We start from the raw sequence: 19,799 nt of genomic DNA, 5'->3' as shown, positions 1-19,799 counted from the left end.
GCAAGATGATTGTTTTAGCTCCAGCCATCACACGTGTATTCCAGGCAGGACAAATATAAAATGCAGAGATTTCTCCTAGGAAGCTTTTGCCTTTTTGTTCTGGGAATGATGCCTTCTTGAAAGACTACCACCTACCGTACATACCCTTGCTAAGAAAGGGGTCACATGGCTGACACTAGATGCAAGGGAGCCAGGGAGGGGGGATCAGATGTTTTAACTGGGCATGTTGCCACCCTGAGCAAATCGTGCTTCACTTTGTTAGGAGGAAGGAGTGTGTGGAATTGTGTGGGAAGAAGGAGTGTGTACCGCTTGTCAAAGAGTAATTTTCAAAATGTTAAAAACGTAATTCTCACGTAAATAACACAGTGAACATGAGTCAGAATTTTAAGTGACTCACTCATGAGGGAGCTGGAAGGTTGACAGAGTTCAAAAGAGGATATGAGACACTCTTTATACTTACATATACCTGTTAGGGAAAAAAGGAATACTGAAATAAGCTTGCTAAGTTAGATACAGACCTGGTTAATGTCCTACAGGGCAACAAAACCCATGACCTTTGGGGTTATCTTTTCTAACTCACAAAAATAACTTATATCAGGTTATATACTAGTTAATGTTTAACTTCAGAGTCTGGATCCTAACCAGTGGTAACCAGTCACAACCGGTGCGTACGTCCCCGACAGCGAGATGAGCCCCGGCGGGCTTGTCAGACAGCAGTCCTCAGAGTCAAGTGCCTAAGCCAGCATCACCTGGGTACTCGTTCGGCTGCACAAGTTCAGGCCACCAGACCTGCCAGATCAGATGCTCTGGGGGTTGGTGCCCAGCAATCTGTTACTGTTACGTGCACTCAAGTTGGAGAGCCACTCCTCTTAAGTATGACATTGGAAGGACACAATGTCATCTTTTCACTGTATTTTCAGATATTGGATAATTTTTCTAAAGATGCCCAGGCCACTCAGAGCCTGGGGAAAAGGTAGTGGGGTCATTGTGACTGGCCAAGAGGAGAGGACCCTCCATTCAAAATAATACCAGGGCACCAGCAGCAGGGAGGCAGGGAAACAGAGGCAGGGCCACTCCCGGGCAGTGTGCCAGGCAGAGGCCACAGGGCGGGGGGCAGCGGGGAGGCAGCTCCCCTGCCCCCCCTTACCTGCCCCCCCGTCTGCCACCAAGGTGTACAAGTGTGTGGTCAAAAGCTGTGCGCAGACCTTCCCAAAGCTCGACGCGTTCCTGGAGCACATCAAGAGCCACCAGGAAGAGCTGAGCTACCGCTGCCACCTCTGCGGCAAGGACTTCCCGTCGCTGTACGACCTGGGCGTGCACCAGTACTCCCACAGCCTCCTGCCGCAGCACAGCCCCAAGAAGGACAGCACGGTCTACAAGTACGTGTCCTCCTGCTGCCTGTCCCGCTGGGCGCCCGGGCTCCGCAGCCGGGCTGCTTCTCGTGGCTCAGGGCCAGTGAGCCACCTCAGAGGAGAAATGTGTCTCCAGACTGGGGTCCACCCTGGTCCAGTGTGTTCTGGGCCTTGGCACTGGCGGGGGAGAAGATGCTGGCTGGCCCTCCTTATAGCATTCTTCAACTTGGCAGACATTTATCCTAAAAAAGAGTCCTAAAAAAGGGAAACCGGTCTTTCCTATTATAGTGGAAATAGATTTGATTTTTTTCTATACTAAATACACCATATGCTATGTATTTACTTTTTCCTTTTAAAAATAAGATTTTCTGTGGCCGGTTGCCTCAGTGGTAGAGCGTCAGCCTGATGTGCAGGAGTCCCGGGTTCGATTCCCAGCCAGGGCACACAGGAGAAGCGCCCATCTGCTTCTCCACCTCTCCCCCTCTCCTTCCTCTCTGTCTCTCTCTTCCCTTCCTGCAGCCAAGGCTCCACTGGAGCCAAGTTGGCCTGGGCGCTGAGGATGGCTCCATGGCCTCTGTCTCAGGCACTAGAATGGCTCTGGTTGCAACAGAGCGACACCCCAGATGGGCAGAGCATGGCCCCCTGGTGGGCATGCCGGGTGGATCCCGGTCGGGCGCATGCGGGAGTCTGTCTGACTGCCTCCCGTTTCCAGCTTCGGAAAAATACAAAAAAAAAATAATAATAAATAAATAAATAAAATAAAAATAAGATTCATTGATTGGTAAGTGGTGATGGACAAAGACTTGACTTGGAGTGTGAACACGCAATACAATGTACAGAGATGTGTTGTAAACTTGGACACCTGAAACCTTTATAATTAATTTTAACCAATGTCACCCCAATAAAATTCAATTAAAAAATTTTAAGCAGTTACTTAGTATTCCATTGTACGTGGATGTGTTGTAATTTATGGAACCTGTTTTTTATTGTGGGATAGTTGAATTATTTCCAATTTGTCATTATTACAAACAACGCTACAGGGAACAGCTTTTGACGTATGTACATCTTCATGCATTTGTGAGTAGGTTCCTGACTGCGATTTTGCAGGTCAAAGAGCAAAAGTGGGTTTAAAAAGATGAATTACCTACTGCAAAAAATAATTGTTATAGGCATACAATGCACTACGTAAAAACTACAGAAGGCGCAGGGCGAAGGGATTCCCTGTCCACCCTTCCCCCCTTCCCCGTCGCACACCCAGCTGCTTTCGGGAAGTATTCTTTTGAAACTTATTTTGACATCATGTCAGACTTCCAGAGAGATTATAAGAATAGTACAGAGAATTCCCACAGATACTCTTCACCCCCACTTCCTGAGTGGTAACTTTTTATGACATTTGCTTTATCCTCTTCTGAGCCTTTGAGAAAAATCTGCCGATATGCTGCCGCTTTACCTTTCTCCTCAGGGTGTATTTTCTGAAAACAAGGATAACCTCTTACGTAAGCATGGTGTAGTTATCAAAATCGGGAAGTTAATTTAATACGCTTCTGTAATCTATTCTGTGGACCTTACTTGAAAATTTCTGATTGTTCCAATAACATCCTTTACAGACAAAGAAAACAGTGAGGTGTTTTTTTTCCCCCTGGCCCACAATCCAATCCAGGATCACACATTTCATTCAGTTGTCATGTCTCTTGAGTCTTCCTGGAGCTGGAACAGGTCTTCATTCTGTCTTTGTCTTACATGACCTTGTTATTTCTGAAGCGCTTTGGCCAGTTATTTTGTAGAATGTTCTCAGTTTGGATTTGTCTACCTCCGAGATTGGCACTTTGGGACAGGAACATGACAAAGTGACGCTGTGTCCCCAGTGCTGTGTCTCAGGAGGCATATGACGTTGGCTTACCCTGTGGCTGGGGATGTCATCGTGGATGACTTCATTAGGGTGGCGTGTTTAATTTTAGTGGTGATTGCTGAACTACCTCCCACACACACCTGTGTCTCCTCGCTGCTGAAGCTGGTGCGGTGCTTGTCCTCTCCCTCCCCCCAGCTTGCGAAGGTCCTGCCGTCCTGGTGGCTCTCTTCCCACCCCGCCTCCTCTTCCTTCTGCCCCTTTTTTTCTGGCTTGCTGTGGAAGCAGGTAGCCTGTCTTCAGTGTGTGGTCCGAGGGCTCCCCTGGGCCCTGCTCAGGTACAGCCTGCCTGCGGCTTTCCCACGGTGGCCCTGCTGTGCAGATGGCAGAGCCTATGGTTCTGGTGGTTTTGTTTTTGTCATGAATCGCCTACTTTCCTCACCGGTACTACACCGCGCATGGATATATTTGCTGGCAAATGTTTTCATGGTGGGAAGACAATGGGGACTATTTTAGGTTTGTGGCCTGAAACTACTATTTTTTTTTTTAATTGATTGATTTTAGAGAGATGGAAGAAGGGAGAGAGAGAGAAAAGCTTTCGTTTTGTTGTTTCACTTAGTTGCGTATTCATTGGTTGCTTCCTGTTTGTGCCCTGACTGGGGATCGCGCCCACAACCTTGGTGTTTCGGAGCGACACTTGAACCCGCTGAAACTGCTGTTTTGAAGGCACGTGAGCCACAGTGATGCAAAGGTGGTTACAGTAGAGGCCGTGTCTGCAGTGCTTGCTGTTTGTGGACTGTAGAACACAGTTGTGTCCTTTGACTCTCATGACAATCTTCAGAATGAACAAGGGACAGATCCATTTGGGATTACCCGTTTTATGGATGAGGAAATTGAGGGTTGTAGATTGGAAAGAACCAAACCTGGACTCTTTTCTTTCTGACTCTTTCCTGTAACGAGTTGTCCCTGGTACTGAGAGCAGTTTGTGAAAAGAACAGATATGGTCCCTGCCTCTGGTTGAGGGGACAGATAATAATAATAAGCAAACAAATAAAATCATTCCAGGTAACAAGTGCTGAGAAGAAAAGAAGCCTAGGTGAGATAATAGGAAGAGGTGGGGGGGGCACATGGGGGGCAGCTTGAGACAGGGTGGTCAGGGAGGGCCCCTCTGAGGAGGAGACGTTTGAGCTGAGACATGAAGGATGAGAAGGTGCTGCCCAGGGGAGGACTTGGGGAAGAGTGTTCCAGATCATAGACACAGCAAGTACAAAGGCCCTGCAGTGAGACCAGGCTGGTGTGTCTGAGGTGCACTCAGGAGGCTAGTGTGGCCCGAGGAGAGGGCAGTAGAGAAAGTCAGAGGTGGAAATAGAGCAGGCCAGAAGGGCTTTCAGACCAAGACCAAGGTGGGGACTTTTTTTTTTTTTTTCCAGAGACAGAGAGAGAGTCAGAGAGAGGGATAGACAGGGACAGACAAACAGGAACGGAGAGATGAGAAGCATCGATCATTAGTTTTTTGTCGCGACACCTTAGTTGTTCATTGATTGCTTTCTCATATGTGCCTGACCAAGGGCCTTGCTCGAGCCAGCGACCTTGGGTCCAAGCTGGTGAGCTTTTGCTCAAACCAGATGAGTCCACGCTCAAGCTGGCGACCTTGGGGTCTCGAACCTGGGTCCTTCTGTATCCCAGTCTGACGCTCTATCCACTGCGCCACTGCCTGGTCAGGCCCAAGGTGGGGACTTTTAAGCAAAGGTATGACCTGGTCCGATTTTGATTTTTCAAGGCACTGCTGGCTCCCCTGTGGGCAACGGACTTGACAGAGGGCGGGGTAGGGCAGGGAGGCCAGTGAGGAGGCCACTGCGCATGTCCTAGTGAGAGAGAACGGCAGCTGGGACTAGGATGGAGGCAGTGGCCAGCAGGAAGAATAGACTGCCTTGAGAATGAATTAAATGTAGGATCTTGCCTCCTAATGTTGGCCCTGGTGGAGGGGAGGGGCTGATCCCCGGGGCTGCTGGGCAAGGTCGGCCCCCACACACAGCACTCTCTCACTTTTCCTGCTCCTTCCCCTGTAGATGCCTGAAATGTGTCAACAAATACTCTACCCCTGAGGCCCTGGAGCACCACCTGCAGACTGCCACTCACAACTTCCCCTGCCCGCACTGCCAGAAGGTGGGTACCCTGCAGCAATAGGGCTCCGGGAAGGTGGTGGCGTGAAAACCTCACTCTTTCCTTCTCCCCTCCTCCCCTCCTAACCCCGTGCAGGCAAAGCTTGAGGTTGTCTCCACGCTTCATCTTTGGGGAGTAAGAGCTCCACCGGGCCTTTCCCACCGGACACTGCACATGCCCGTCTGGGCTGCCCCGGGCTGAAGCGTCTCCGAGGCCCAGGCCCAGCATCTCAACTGTGGCCTCCAGTCCTGATACATTCTTTTTTTTATTTTTCTGATACATTCTTATGCTTATTACTGGTTCTTCTTTTTAGCAAATCTGGAAAGCGTCATTGAAGCCTGTCCCTTCATATCATCAAATATCCAGGCCGTATTCCAATTTTTTTTTTTCCCTTTTCTGTATTTTTCTGAAGCTGGAAACAGAGAGAGACAGTCAGACAGACTCCCGCATGCACCCAACCGGGATCCACCCGGCACGCCCACCAGGGGGCGACGCTCTGCCCACCAGGGGGCGATGCTCTGCCCCTCCGGGGTGTCACTCTGCTGCAACCAGAGCCACTCTAGTGCCTGGGGCAGAGGCCAAGGAGCCATCCCCAGCGCCCGGGCCATCTTTGCTCCAATGGAGCCTTGGCTGCGGGAGGGGAAGAGAGAGACAGAGAGGAAGGAGAGGGGGAGGGGTGGAGAGGCAGATGGGCGCCTCTCCTGTGTGCCCTGGCCAGGAATCGAACCCGGGACCTCTGCACTCCAGGCCAACGCTCTACCACTGAGCCAACCGGCCAGGGCCTCCGTATTCCAATTTTTAATTGCTTCAAAGACAGCATAACTTTTGTAAAGTAAACTTGTTTGAATCAGGTCTGCATATTGCAGTTGGTTGATATGACCAAAGTTTCTTTTAATACATAGGTTCCCCACACCATTGGTCCTTTCTTCCCCTGTCCATTTATTTGTTGAAGAAACTGGGTCAATGGTCCTGTGGAGTTTCCTGACGTGTGAATTTTGCTGATTGCACCCCCCTGGTGTGTTTGACTTCTTTCTCTGGTCTACTCATTTTCTTACAATCTTGCCTGGCAGATTCTCCAGACAGCCCTGGTTTTGCTTTAGCCTCGCTGTAGGTGTTTCTAATTACATAGTCTAATTTGGAGCTTTGGAAGTTGTGGTCCGAGTAAAAGGTATCACGAATTGAGCAAGAACCTTGTGCCAGATGTTGTGCTGAGCATTTTCCCTGACTCATTTAACCCTAGGAGGCAGGCACATTATTACTCTTCCATTTTACAGATGGAAGAAACCAAGGCACAGAAAGGGCACCCAGTTAGGAAATGATAGAGCTAATGAATAGTGTGGAAATTGAGTCTCTGCCTTTGACCACTTTGGGTTATTTTTTGGTTTTTGTTTGTGACAGAGAGACAGACAGACTGGAAGGGAGAGAGATGAGAAGCATCAATTCTTTGTTGCAGCACCTTAGTTTCTCAGTGATTCTCATATGTGCCTTGACGGGGGGGGGGGGGGGGGCTACAGCAGACTGAGTGACCCTTTGCTCAAGCCAGCGACCTTGGGCTCAAGCTGGTGAGCCTTGCTCAAACCAAATGAGCCTGCGCTCAAGCTGGAGACCTTGGGGTTTTGAACCTGGGTCCTCTTTGTCCCAATTCGTCGCTCTATCCACTGCGCCACCACCTAGTTAGGCCCCTTTGACCACTTCTTTATACCAAATAAATAGAAAAACAAATGAATGAATGCCTGTCTCTATCTGGTAGGAAGGAGGTTTTGGTTTCTGTGTTTTCTGGCTCTTTGTTATATTCTCTCATTTCCTTAGTTGTTTGTTCATTTTTTCATGTGTTCTTTACCTTGTCCGTTACTTGACTCAGGCCCTGAGCTGGGGGGTGAAAGCCCCTTTCTGTCCTTGTGGAGCTCCCCTGCAAGCAGAGAGTTGCAATTCGGTGCATTAAATGATGACTTTAAAAACGTGCATGGATATTTAAAGGCGGAATTTGCTTTGTCTGTTGTGGCACTGTGGATGGAGTCAGAGAGGGCTTCACAGAAGCAGTGACACCTGAACTGGGTCTTGCAGGATAAGTAGGAGTTTGTCCGGCTAAGAGGGAAAGGCCACTGGGTAGGAAAAACAACCTGGGCAGGAGCTCAGAGCAGGCTTGTTTTGACCGGGCTTATGCGTGAGTAGTGGGAGCCATGATGTTCCAAACCAGGGGTCGGGAACCTTTTTGGCTGAGAGAGCCATGAACGCCACATATTTTAAAATGTAATTCCATGAGAGCCATACAACAACCCGTGTACATTACGCATTATCCGATAAAAATCTGGTGTTGTCCCAGAGGACAGCTGTGATTGGCTCTAGCCACCCGCAACCATGAACATGAGCGGTAGGAAATGAATGGATTGTAATACATGGGAATGTTTTATATTTTTAATGTTATTATTTTTTTATTAAAGATTTGTCTGCAAGCCAGATGCAGCCATCAAAAGAGCCACATCTGGCTCGCGAGCCATAGGTTCCCGACCCCTGTTCTAAGGGCTATGCATGACATTATGGGTTCTCTAGCCTAGCGGTTCTCAACCTGTGGGTCGCGACCCCGGCGGGAGTCGAATGACCAAAACACAGGGGTCGCCTAAAGCCATCAGAAAAATGTATAATAAATATGTATTTTCCGATGGCTTTAGGCGACCCCTGTGTTTTGGTTGTTCGACCCCCGCCAGGGTCGTGACCCACAGGTTGAGAACCGCTGCTCTAGCCCCTGGTGAACGGGAAGGAAGTTGTTTCTATGAATAAAAGCTGGAAATGTGGGGTGCCTTGAGGGCTAGTCAGGCTAGGGTTAGTCAGACCCAAAACCAACTTCTTTCTTCTCCCAGGTGTTTCCTTGTGAACGCTACCTGCGGCGTCACCTGCCCACTCATGGCAGTGGGGGCAGGTTCAAGTGCCAGGTGTGTAAGAAGTTCTTCCGGCGGGAACACTACCTCAAACTACACGCTCACATTCACTCAGGTGGGTACCCAGCTCCCCGCCACCCCCAGCCTCCTCTTCCTTCTCCTTCCCACCCCGCTCTGGCTTTCCTCCCGTCTCCCTCTAGCCCCCTTCCCCATCCCCCTCCCGTCCCCTTTTCTTCCATCTCTTCCTTGGCCCCCTACTCACCTGCCCTCTCACGTGAACAGGGGGTCCCAGCAGCCCTGGAGCAGAGATCAGCCCCTGGCCAGTGGGGCTTCTCTTGGCTCTGCCCCTTGGGAGTCAGTCCCCTCAGACCATTGTGAGTGCCTGGAGTTTGGGTGTGTCTCTCACCTTAAAGTTAGCACCCAGGCCTGACCTGTGGTGGCGCAGTGGATAAAGTGCGTTGACCTAGTACGCTGAGGTCGCCGGTTCAAAACCCTGGGCTTGCCTGGTCAAGGCACATATGGGAGTTGATGCTTCCTCCTTCTCCCCCCTTCTCTCTCTCTCTCTCTCTCTCTCTCAAATGAATAAATAAAGTCTGAAAAATATTTTTTTAAAAATTAGCACCCAAACCTGGACAAAACCTCTTTTTATTGGTTCCCCAGTCAAGATACATTGGCTTTTTTATTTTCATCTCTAAAATGGTTTTGTTTTTGTTTTGTTTGTTTTTTACAGAGACAGAGAGAGAGTCAGAGAGAGGGATAGACAGGGACAGACAGGAACAGAGAGATGAGAAGCATCAATCATTAGTTTTTCATTGCGCATTGCGACTCCTTAGTTGTTCATTGATTGCTTTCTCGTATGTGCCTTGACCGCGGGCCTTCAGCAGACTGAGTGACCCCTTGCTCGTGCCAGCAACCTTGGGTCCAAGCTGGTGAGCTTTTGCTCAAACCAGATAAGCCCGCGCTCAAGCTGGTGACCTCAGGGTCTCGAACTTGGGTCCTTGGCATCCCAGTCTGATGCTCTATCCACTGCGCCTCCGCCTGGTCAGGCTAAAATGTTTTATTATTTGAAAAATTCTAGTTTTCTTTTTTATTGAAAAGGATTAAAAGATTGAGAAAACATTAGAAGAAAATCTTTGAAAATGCAAAAGCCTATCTAATGCCTTGAAGAGGGAGGGACCCCAGCGGAGCCAGTGACCCCTTGCTCAAACCAGCGACTTTGGGCTTCAAGCCAGTGAACCATGGGATCATGTTGATGATCCCACGTTCAAGCCAGTGACCCCGCACTCAAGCTGGTGAGCGCACGTTCATGCCAATGACCTCGGGGTTTTGAACCTGGGACCTCAGCGTCTCAGGTCAACGCTCTATCCACTGCGCCATGGCTGGTCATGCAGATCTTAATCTATTTAATGACTACAGAGCATTTTATTGTAAGGATTAGAATTTCCTTACTTGCTGGGTGTGTGTGTGTGTGTGTGTGGCATTTTTCAAAAGTACTTTGCCGGGGTCCAGCCCCAGGGGGAATCCAGGGGTCCCACAGGAAGAGACGGCATCAGTGAATTGAGTGAGAGAGCCGAATTCTTTATTTTCTCTTTATTCTCTCATTAGCATTTACTGCCAGGCATCTCTGCCAATGGCTGGTCTAACTTTACTTTTATACACACACACTAAGTTACAATCACATGGTATTCAGAATACATTGATTAATCATTGTTTTTGTTTCACTATGGTTACATTTCCTAGGTAACAGTTAATTCATTTCTATAAACTATAAATCAGGTGGTAAGTCATTCAAAGTACAATTATACAATAACTTGAACAGCAATAACAATATTGGTACAAACTTCCAAAAGGTCAGTACTGATTAATAACTCTACCTTACCTATGATGCTATTGTCTAGTCAAATTTTATTTATTTACTATATTCATACACTACTTAAGTTCTAACTTTATTTTTCTCAGAGTGTTCCACCACCTGCAGGTCAGGTATGCAAGAAGAAAGGAAAGTTTCTTTACTCTACCACATGAAGAGGTTAGCGAGGTAAAGTGATGAATTAAGTGAAGGCTGAAAGATGCTCTGTGTATAGTTACTGTTTCCTACCTATTCATAAGTCACAATCTATTCTTTCTAACATGATTAATAAGAAGAAATTCTCCTACAAACTTAACCCTTTACGAGGGATATCATAGCCAGCCTCTTATGTCTGTGAGCCCAGTTCAAGGGGCTTACAGGCTTTTCTGTGGAACGCATACCCTCTGTCTCATTTCCAAAGAAATTACTACGAATCTACAGGGAAAGCATGGTACTATTATCCCTGTGCCATAAATGATAGCACACACCCAGAAAAGGGGGGATATAAGGCCAGATTAATTCAAAAGATCAAAGGGGGAAGTATCGTTATGCCTTTCTTTTGCAGTGACTTTGTCAACCAGCAGCCATTGGTCTTCTCTGCTGTGACTTTGTCAATCAGCAGTTTTTGATCTTCTGCTGTGACCTTGTCAGCCAGCAGTTGTGGATCTTCTCTGCTGTGACCTTGTCAGCCAGCAGTTGTGGGTCTTCTCCTGTTGTGACCTTGTCAGCCAGCAGTCGTTGATCGGCTCCCGACAGTACTTTATTCATACCAGAGGGAGAACAAGGAGAAAATAATGGCAGGAAGGTAAAACAGCCTAGTAACAACCTTTCCCTGAGAGCAGGGTGTGACCCCCTGACCCCTGTCCGGTGAGAGTTGTCCCCCCACCCCCAGTGGGTCTGCAGCAGCACAGTCTGGGACTACTAAGGTGGACTCCACATCACACTGCTGGGCCAGAACCGTAACTCCCCCGAGTACTCGGTATAGACCAGGAACTTCAGTTTTCTCATCTATAAAATGGGATAATAGTACTTACCTCATGGTTTGTTGCAGGAATTTAATCGGATAAGGTATAATTCCGCCTTCCTCCATGGCGGGCCTCATGTCAGTAAATGCCAGGACCACCCATCCTCTTACCTGGCCCACCTTAGTCTCATCCTGGTCTCTCCTTCTTCTTACGCCCCACAGCCAGCCCATTGGCAAGGGCTACCAATTCTGCATTCCAGGCGCAGACTGTGTGTGACCTCTTCCCGTTTCCTATATCAGCTTCCTTCCTTTCCCCACCCTCACACCCCCTCAGCCTGTTCTCTACAGCCAGCCGGAGGGAGCCTGTGACGCTCTTCAGGCGGATGCTGTCCATCCCCTGCGCAGCTCCCCTGGTGGCTTCTCTGGCCCGTACGAAAGCCAGAGTGCTTCCTCGGCCTTCTGGGCCCTCCCCGTGGGGCCAGGAAGCCCCGCTGACCTGGCCTCTTCTGCCTCGTTCTCCACCTCTCCGCTCAGTTCCAGCCACAGCGGCGTCCCTGTTGTTCCTCAGACACCCTGAGCACCCCCTCCTTTCCTTCTGTCTGGGGCCCTCACTCCCTGATTGCCACCTGGCTCGCTCCTTGCTCCCTCAGGTCTCACCTCCATGTTGCCTGTCTGAGAGGCTTTCCTGACCACCCTATCTAGAATGGCTCCTTCTTGGCAAAACAGTCCTGAGGAATGGGAGTGGCTGTCCCCTCCCAGGCCCCCTCCCTAGAGGAGCTGCGGCCCTTGAGTGGAGACGCCCGTGTGCGTGTTCAGCCTCTGTCTCATGGCATCCTCATCCTCACACTGTGTTCAGCCTCTGTCTCATGGTATCCTCATCCTCACACTGTGTTCAGCCTCTGTCTCATGGCATCCTCATCCTCACACCCTGTTCAGCCTCTGTCTCATGGTATCCTCATCCTCACACTGTGTTCAGCCTCTGTCTCATGGTATCCTCATCCTCACACTGTGTTCAGCCTCTGTCTCATGGTATCCTCATCCTCACACCCTGTTCAGCCTCTGTCTCATGGCATCCTCATCCTCACACTGTGTTCAGCCTCTGTCTCATGGTATCCTCATCCTCACACTGTGTTCAGCCTCTGTCTCATGGTATCCTCATCCTCACACTGTGTTCAGCCTCTGTCTCATGGTATCCTCATCCTCACACTGTGTTCAGCCTCTGTCTCATGGCATCCTCATCCTCACACTGTGTTCAGCCTCTGTCTCATGGTACCCTCATCCTCACACTGTGTTCAGCCTCTGTCTCATGGCATCCTCATCCTCACACTGTGTTCAGCCTCTGTCTCATGGCATCCTCATCCTCACACTGTGTTCAGCCTCTGTCTCATGGTACCCTCATCCTCACACCCTGTTCAGCCTCTGTCTCATGGCATCCTCATCCTCACACCCTGTTCAGCCTCTGTCTCATGGCATCCTCATCCTCACACTGTGTTCAGCCTCTGTCTCATGGCATCCTCATCCTCACACCCTGTTCAGCCTCTGTCTCATGGCATCCTCATCCTCACACTGTGTTCAGCCTCTGTCTCATGGCATCCTCATCCTCACACCCCGTTCAGTCTCTGTCTCATGGCATCCTCATCCTCATCCTCACACTGTGTTCAGCCTCTGTCTCATGGTATCCTCATCCTCACACCCTGTTCAGCCTCTGTCTCATGGTATCCTCATCCTCACACTGTGTTCAGTCTCTGTCTCATGGTATCCTCATCCTCACACTGTGTTCAGCCTCTGTCTCATGGTATCCTCATCCTCACACCCTGTTCAGCCTCTGTCTCATGGCATCCTCATCCTCACACTGTGTTCAGTCTCTGTCTCATGGCATCCTCATCCTCACACTGTGTTCAGTCTCTGTCTCATGGCATCCTCATCCTCACACCCCGTTCAGTCTCTGTCTCATGGCATCCTCATCCTCACACTGTGTTCAGCCTCTGTCTCATGGTATCCTCATCCTCACACTGTGTTCAGCCTCTGTCTCATGGTATCCTCATCCTCACACTGTGTTCAGCCTCTGTCTCATGGTATCCTCATCCTCACACTGTGTTCAGTCTCTGTCTCATGGTATCCTCATCCTCACACTGTGTTCAGCCTCTGTCTCATGGCATCCTCATCCTCACACCCTGTTCAGCCTCTGTCTCATGGTACCCTCATCCTCACACCCTGTTCAGTCTCTGTCTCATGGTATCCTCATCCTCACACCCCGTTCAGTCTCTGTCTCATGGTATCCTCATCCTCACACCCCGTTCAGTCTCTGTCTCATGGCATCCTCATCCTCACACTGTGTTCAGCCTCTGTCTCATGGTATCCTCATCCTCACACTGTGTTCAGCCTCTGTCTCATGGTATCCTCATCCTCACACCCTGTTCAGCCTCTGTCTCATGGTATCCTCATCCTCATCCTCACACTGTGTTCAGCCTCTGTCTCATGGTATCCTCATCCTCACACTGTGTTCAGCCTCTGTCTCATGGCATCCTCATCCTCACACCCCGTTCAGTCTCTGTCTCATGGCATCCTCATCCTCGTTGTCTGCCTGCAGGTGAGAAACCCTACAAGTGCTCAGTGTGTGACTCCGCATTCAACCGCAAAGACAAACTGAAGAGACACCTGTTGATCCATGAGCCATTCAAGAAATACAAATGCCCCTTCTCGTGAGTAGAGACTGGCATGGCGGGGGCGCAGGCTTACCCCGTGGCGGAACAGAGGGTTTCCGGTCTGAGGACTGATGGCCTTCTCTCCTTTTATCCCATCCTGAGCCCCGCCTGCCAGCTTCATTCCTTATCTCCTTCTTCTTTGCCCAGCTGTTAGGATAGACGAGAGGGTCCTCATGCCTAGGGCTAGCAGAGGGGCCAGGAGGAGGGTCCTGACCTTGGTGAGCACCCCCTGACCCGTGGTTTGGGTTTCTAGGACACACACAGGCTGCAGTAAGGAGTTCAACCGGCCAGATAAGCTGAAGGCTCACATCCTTTCCCACTCTGGTAAGTGGCTCTTAGACCCGCCCAGGAGGGTCTGGTCCAGGAGGGTCTGGTCCATTCCAGCCAACAGACTATCGCTCATGTGAGTCGTGAGCCAGGCCTGTGTTAGGGTCCTCAGGGTGCACAGAGGTGAGTCCGACACAGTTCCCGTCCCCTGAGGGGGACGCTGACCTGAGAGGAGGTAACTGTAAGTCCGAGAGGTCCCCAGTGTGACAGAGGTGTGGATCAGGTGTGGAGGGAGGTCACATTCTGACAGGGCCCCAGATAAAGCCAGGAAGGTTCTTTGGTGCCCCTGGCAGAGCCAGGCTGCTGGGATATGGCTCAGGGGTCGCCATACCACCCCTCCGTTCCCCGGGGCTTCACAGAGCCTCCCCAGAGCAGCTTGGCTGGCTTCCCACATACTGACTGGTCTAGAACAGGGTTTCTCAACCTCGGCACTATGGATTTTTTGAGCCAGATAATTCATTGCCATGGAGGCAGCCCTGTGCACTGTCGGGTGTTGAGCAGCATCCCTGGCCTCTACCCGTGAGGTGCCGGTGGCATCTCCTCCACATTTATAGAAACCAGAAACGTCTCTAGGAGACAAGCCAAAAGTCTACTGGGGGAAACTGCCCCTGGTTAAGAGCCACTGATTTACAGAAAGGATTTAGGGGCTGAAGAAAGTTTGAAAACTGCAGGTTGATCAGGGGCCTGGAGACAGACGGCTGTGCTGGAGTTTGGCACTGCCACTTGCCTCGGGCACGCCACTGCCTCTCTGTAAGCCAGGGGGGCCGAGGGGGCTCTGGCGGAGGCTGAGCGAGGGCTGGAGGTGACTCCCCGTGTACCTGATGTATTCAGTGAGCCACTGTTGAGAACCCAGCCTGTGGGAGGCCCTGGGGGAATTAGACGAGCAGGACCCCACTCTGCCCTCCTGGGGAAGCGGAGATTTGGTAGCAGAGATAGAAAATGAACTTCAAACAAGTATGTAGCTGCAAAGTGTACGGAGTGCAAAGGCGGAGATCAACGGGGTGACAGGGCAGAGCGTGAAGAGAGGAGGTGACAGGAAGAGGCCTTCCAGGGTGAGGGAGCAGCAATGCAGTGCCTTGAGGGCAGAGACTGGGGGGACAGGGGAGGTCGGGGGGAGGCCTGCAGCTCAGAGAACAGGCGTGGGGAGGCGGAGACGGTGCAAGAGGCAAAGGGCGTCAGACTGGGCGGGCTTCGTGGGACACTTGGGGAATCATTACAGGGTGTGGAGCAGGACTAGCATGGCCCTTTATGTGTTTTACTGAGATGTCCTAGCGGCCCTGTGGGAAGTGGGCTTCAGGGGTCAGGGTGAGGCCGGCCGGCCAGAGAAGAGAGCGACGGTGGGCCGGGAAAGTTGGCTGAGGTTAGGGGCTGAGCAGGGTTCCAGGCAGACAAACCAGCACGTGTGCAGCCCCAGGAGCAGAGCCAGCTTGCTGCACTGAGGAGAGAGGCGGGGAGGGTGGGAGTGAGACGGGGCGGCGGGGCGGGTCGCACGGCGGGCGCTTGCAGGTAACCACAGACTGGGTTCCGTTCCGAGTGCAGGGGCACGGTGGCAGGGTGGCAGGGTCGTGGGTCTGGGGACCTCTCTCTGACTCTCCTCCCCGCCAGGCATGAAGCTGCACAAGTGCACCCTGTGCAGCAAGTCCTTCAGCCGCCGCGCCCACCTCGCCGAGCACCAGCGCGCCCACACGGGCAACTACAAGTTCCACTGCGCCGGCTGTGCCAAGGGCTTTTCCCGCCACAAATACCTCAAGGATCACCGCTGCCGCCTCGGGCCGCAGAAGGACAAGGACCTGCAAGCCCGGCGACCCTCCCGGAGGAGGGCGGCCCCCCGCAGCAGCAGTGCTGGGCACAAGGGCGTGACCCCCCTGCCCGACCCCCTGGGGCTGGAGGGCTTGAAGGACACAGGGGCTGGGCCAGTGCCCGAGGCTGCCCCAGGCAAGCCGCCCTTCTCTGAGCCAGATGCTGTGCTGTCCATCGTAGTGGGTGGCACGGTGGGCAGCGAGCCTGAGCTGGTAGTGCCCGGGCATGCTGAGGGCCTGGGCCCCAACCTCGCGCTGGCAGAGCTGCAGGCGGGAGCCGATGGCCCGTGTGCCATGCTCGCTGTGCCTGTCTACATCCAGGCCTCGGAGTGATGGACCCGTGGTATTTGCTCTCATGGTCCAGCCTGATGCACACCTTTGGGTCCACGATCTCTGGGGACAGTCTAGAGATCTTTCCTGATGGAGCGAGCTGTCAGGGGAGAAGCTTTTGGAATGTTAATTATGAACACTGGCCCGTGGGTGCCCTGTGGTGGCCTCTCCTTCTGTCCCCTCTTCTCCTGGAAAGCTCTGCAGCGTCTGGGACCTGGGACATGGCTGCCTATGGCTTCCAGACAGGGTAGGTGAGATGGCAGGCGAGATGGGTGGCCCAGGGTCTGGCTGGTCCAGGCTTGTGGTTGGGCTGCCTAACCGAGAGGGCTGACCGGCCCTGCTCACCCACTCCGGGGTCTTCGGGGGCGCTTGCCTGGCGTGGTCAGAGCCCTTGTCTGCCGTACCTTTTTACACGTGGCTCCTGACAGCATCCCCAGATGACTGCGGTGTAGGCAGTTAGGAGGCACTCAGAGTGCTATGGTCAGAGTGCAGCTATTGGCCAGATCTGCCTTCAGATCCAAGCGCTGCCACTCACTGGCTGTGTCACCTTGGGTAAGTCACTTTACCTCTCTGAGTCCCATGTTCCTCATCTGTACAATGAGGCCTATGACCATGCTACCTCATAGGGCTGTCGCGGGGATCTGGTATGATCAAATATGCAAAGGGTTCACATAGTGAGCAGCACTTGGAAAGTGCTCAATAAAATGTTTTTTATCAAAATATGTGTCCACATGCCTCAGGCCCTCGCTTTGGCAGTTTGCTTCTTAGTCCCTACGTGGTAGCATTCTCCCCTCCAAGGGGATAAGAGGTCCATGGCCCCTCATGTAGGGCTGTGCTGCCCCAGTAGTCAGGAAGAGGTTTTGTGCTCCCAGAATGGCTATTTCAAAACATAGCCCTTGGAAACATCAAGAAGAAGGAGTTTCTACTCACTTTTGAAAATGCAGGATCCTGAGCCTTGTCCCCAAGTCCTTTGGAATCAGAAACTGACTGGACGCAGAGGTTCATCTTGAGCAGGCCTTTGGATGGCCATAGGTGCCCCTGCACCCAGCATTCCCTCCCCCTTCCCCATCCCATCCCCTTTCCCGTCCCTAACCCCTTCCCTATCCCCATCCCCTTCCCCATCCCCATCCCATCCCCATCCCATCCCTTTCCCCATCCCCATCCCATCCCCTTCCCCATCCCCATCCCCATCCCATATCCTTTCCCGTCCCCATCCCATCCCCTCCCCTTTCCTTTCCCCATCCCATCCCCTTCCCCTTCCCCATCCCCATTCCCATCCCATCCCCATCCCATCCCCATCCCCGTCCCCGTCCCCTTCCCCATCCCCGTCCCCATCCCCTTCCCCATCCCTATCCCCTTCCCCATCCCCGTCCCCATCCCCTTCCCCATCCCTATCCCCTTCCCCAACCCCTTCCCCATCCCATCCCGTATCCTTCCCCATCCCCGTTCCCTTCCCCATCCCCATCCCCGTCCCCATCCCTATCCCCGTTCCCTTCCCCATCCCCATCCCCTTCCCCGTCCCCATCCCTATCCCCGTCCCCATCCCCGTCCCCGTCCCCGTCCCCTTCCCCATCCCCATCCCCATCCCTATCCCCTTCCCCGTCCCCATCCCCATCCCCGTCCCCTTCCCCGTCCCCATCCCCATCCCTATCCCCTTCCCCGTCCCCATCCCCATCCCCGTCCCCTTCCCCGTCCCCATCCCCGTCCCCGTCCCCTTCCCCATCCCCATCCCTATCCCCTTCCCCGTCCCCTTCCCCGTCCCCGTCCCCATCCCCATCCCCTTCCCCGTCCCCGTCCCCATCCCCTTCCCCGTCCCCGTCCCCATCCCCTTCCCCGTCCCCATCCCCATCCCCTTCCCCATCCCCTTCCCCATCCCCGTCCCCTTCCCCGTCCCCATCCCCATCCCCTTCCCCATCCCTATCCCCTTCCCCATCCCCTTCCCCGTCCCCATCCCCGTCCCCTTCCCCATCCCCGTCCCCATCCCCTTCCCCATCCCCATCCCCGTCCCCTTCCCCATCCCTATCCCCTTCCCCATCCCCTTCCCCGTCCCCATCCCCGTCCCCTTCCCCATCCCCGTCCCCTTCCCCATCCCCATCCCCTTCCCCGTCCCCTTCCCCGTCCCCGTCCCCTTCCCCATCCCCTTCCCCGTCCCCATCCCCTTCCCCGTCCCCATCCCTATCCCCGTTCCCTTCCCCTTCCCCATCCCCATCCCCTTCCCCGTCCCCGTCCCCTTCCCCGTCCCCATCCCCATCCCCGTCCCCTTCCCCATCCCCTTCCCCGTCCCCATCCCCTTCCCCGTCCCCATCCCCATCCCTATCCCCGTTCCCTTCCCCTTCCCCATCCGCATCCACATCCCTATCCCCATTCCCATCCCCTTCCCCGTCCCCATCCCCTTCTCATCCCCTTCCCCGTCCCCATCCCCTTCCCCGTCCCCATCCCTGTCCCCTTCCCCGTCCCCGTCCCCATCCCCTTCCCCGTCCCCATCCCTATCCCCGTTCCCTTCCCCATCCCCATCCCCTTCCCCATCCCCATCCCCATCCCCTTCTCTTTCCCTGTCCCTGTCCCCGTCCCCATCCCCATCCCCATTCCCATCCCCTTCCCCATCCGCATTCCCATCCCCATCCCCTTCCCTGTCCCCGTCCCCGTCCCCATCCCCATCCCTATCCCCATCCCCTTCTCTTTCCCTGTCCCAGTCCCCATACCCTTCCACATCCCCATCCCTATCCTCATCCCCTTCTCTTTCCCTGCCCCAGTCCCCATACCCTTCCACATCCCCATCCTCTTCCCCAACCCCTTCCCCCTCCCCATCTTCATCCTCATCCCCTTCCCCATCCCCCCCCCCAATCCTCATCCCCAGCTAGTCCAGGGGAAGCAGACCAGGCTCATTGGCAGGCAGGGAGAGAGAAAAGGGGCCTCGGCTGAGTTTCCTCGTTTATTGTCACAAACACCCTGCTGGGCCATATTGCCCAAGTTACAGGAGAGGAAACTGAAGCTCAAGAAGGGACAGGGCAGGATGTGGCAGAACTGGTGGACTCAGTTTGTTAACTTAGTTTTCTTGAGGACTGGCCCATCCCTCAGACATCTGTGCTGGCGCTCAGGACAAGCCCAGCGTCCCCCATGTCCTCAGGAAGGTAGGATGCGGTGGGAGGGGCATCTGAGGCAGAGGCATAGGGCCCAGCTGAGGGGTGAGGGCTATACGTGTACTCAGTCCTCATAAAAGCCAGGAGAGGGACTAGTGGAGATAGGAGGTCTCTTTGGAGGGAGTAACATTTGAGCTGGGCCTTGATGCAGAGTATTTTGATGGGTGGATAGTTACAGGAAGGCAAGGTATGAGCAAAGACTTCCAGGTATGACAGTACAAGGCCTGTTGTACTCCGGTGCCGGTGAGTGATCCCGGGTGACCAGCGATCTGGAGGTAGATCCTGCTAATCACTAATACGTTCAAGCCTCCACATGGACATATTATGGATACTATACTAAGCCTTCTATTTCACATCACCTCAGCCCCATTTGCTGAGAATTGTTACTGTCCTTATATAACAGATGAGAAAACAAAGACACAGAGAGGCCAAGTTCCTTCCGTAAGCT

General features: G+C 52.9%; 1 protein-coding gene across 3 annotated transcripts in view; it reads left to right on the top strand.

Moving 5' to 3' along the window:
* The window catches only part of ZNF341 (zinc finger protein 341), a 46,902-nt gene extending 29,601 nt beyond the window's left edge, over positions 1-17,301 (top strand). For all 3 annotated transcript variants that reach the window (XM_066384036.1, XM_066384035.1, XM_066384034.1), the window contains 6 exons: positions 1,171-1,379; positions 5,268-5,364; positions 8,220-8,352; positions 13,641-13,752; positions 14,009-14,079; positions 15,688-17,301. In XM_066384036.1, the coding sequence (XP_066240133.1) occupies positions 1,171-1,379; positions 5,268-5,364; positions 8,220-8,352; positions 13,641-13,752; positions 14,009-14,079; positions 15,688-16,214 (1,149 nt within the window). In that variant the 3' untranslated portion in view covers positions 16,215-17,301. The remainder of the gene's footprint in view (positions 1-1,170; positions 1,380-5,267; positions 5,365-8,219; positions 8,353-13,640; positions 13,753-14,008; positions 14,080-15,687) is intronic.
* The last annotated feature ends 2,498 nt before the right edge of the window (positions 17,302-19,799 follow it).

Source organism: Saccopteryx leptura, chromosome 5 (genome assembly GCF_036850995.1).
Source record: "Saccopteryx leptura isolate mSacLep1 chromosome 5, mSacLep1_pri_phased_curated, whole genome shotgun sequence".
NCBI classification, from domain to species: Eukaryota; Metazoa; Chordata; class Mammalia; order Chiroptera; family Emballonuridae; genus Saccopteryx; species Saccopteryx leptura.
The sequence above is the reverse complement of the archived record's forward strand: the minus strand, read 5'-3'. Positions and strand labels throughout refer to the sequence as shown.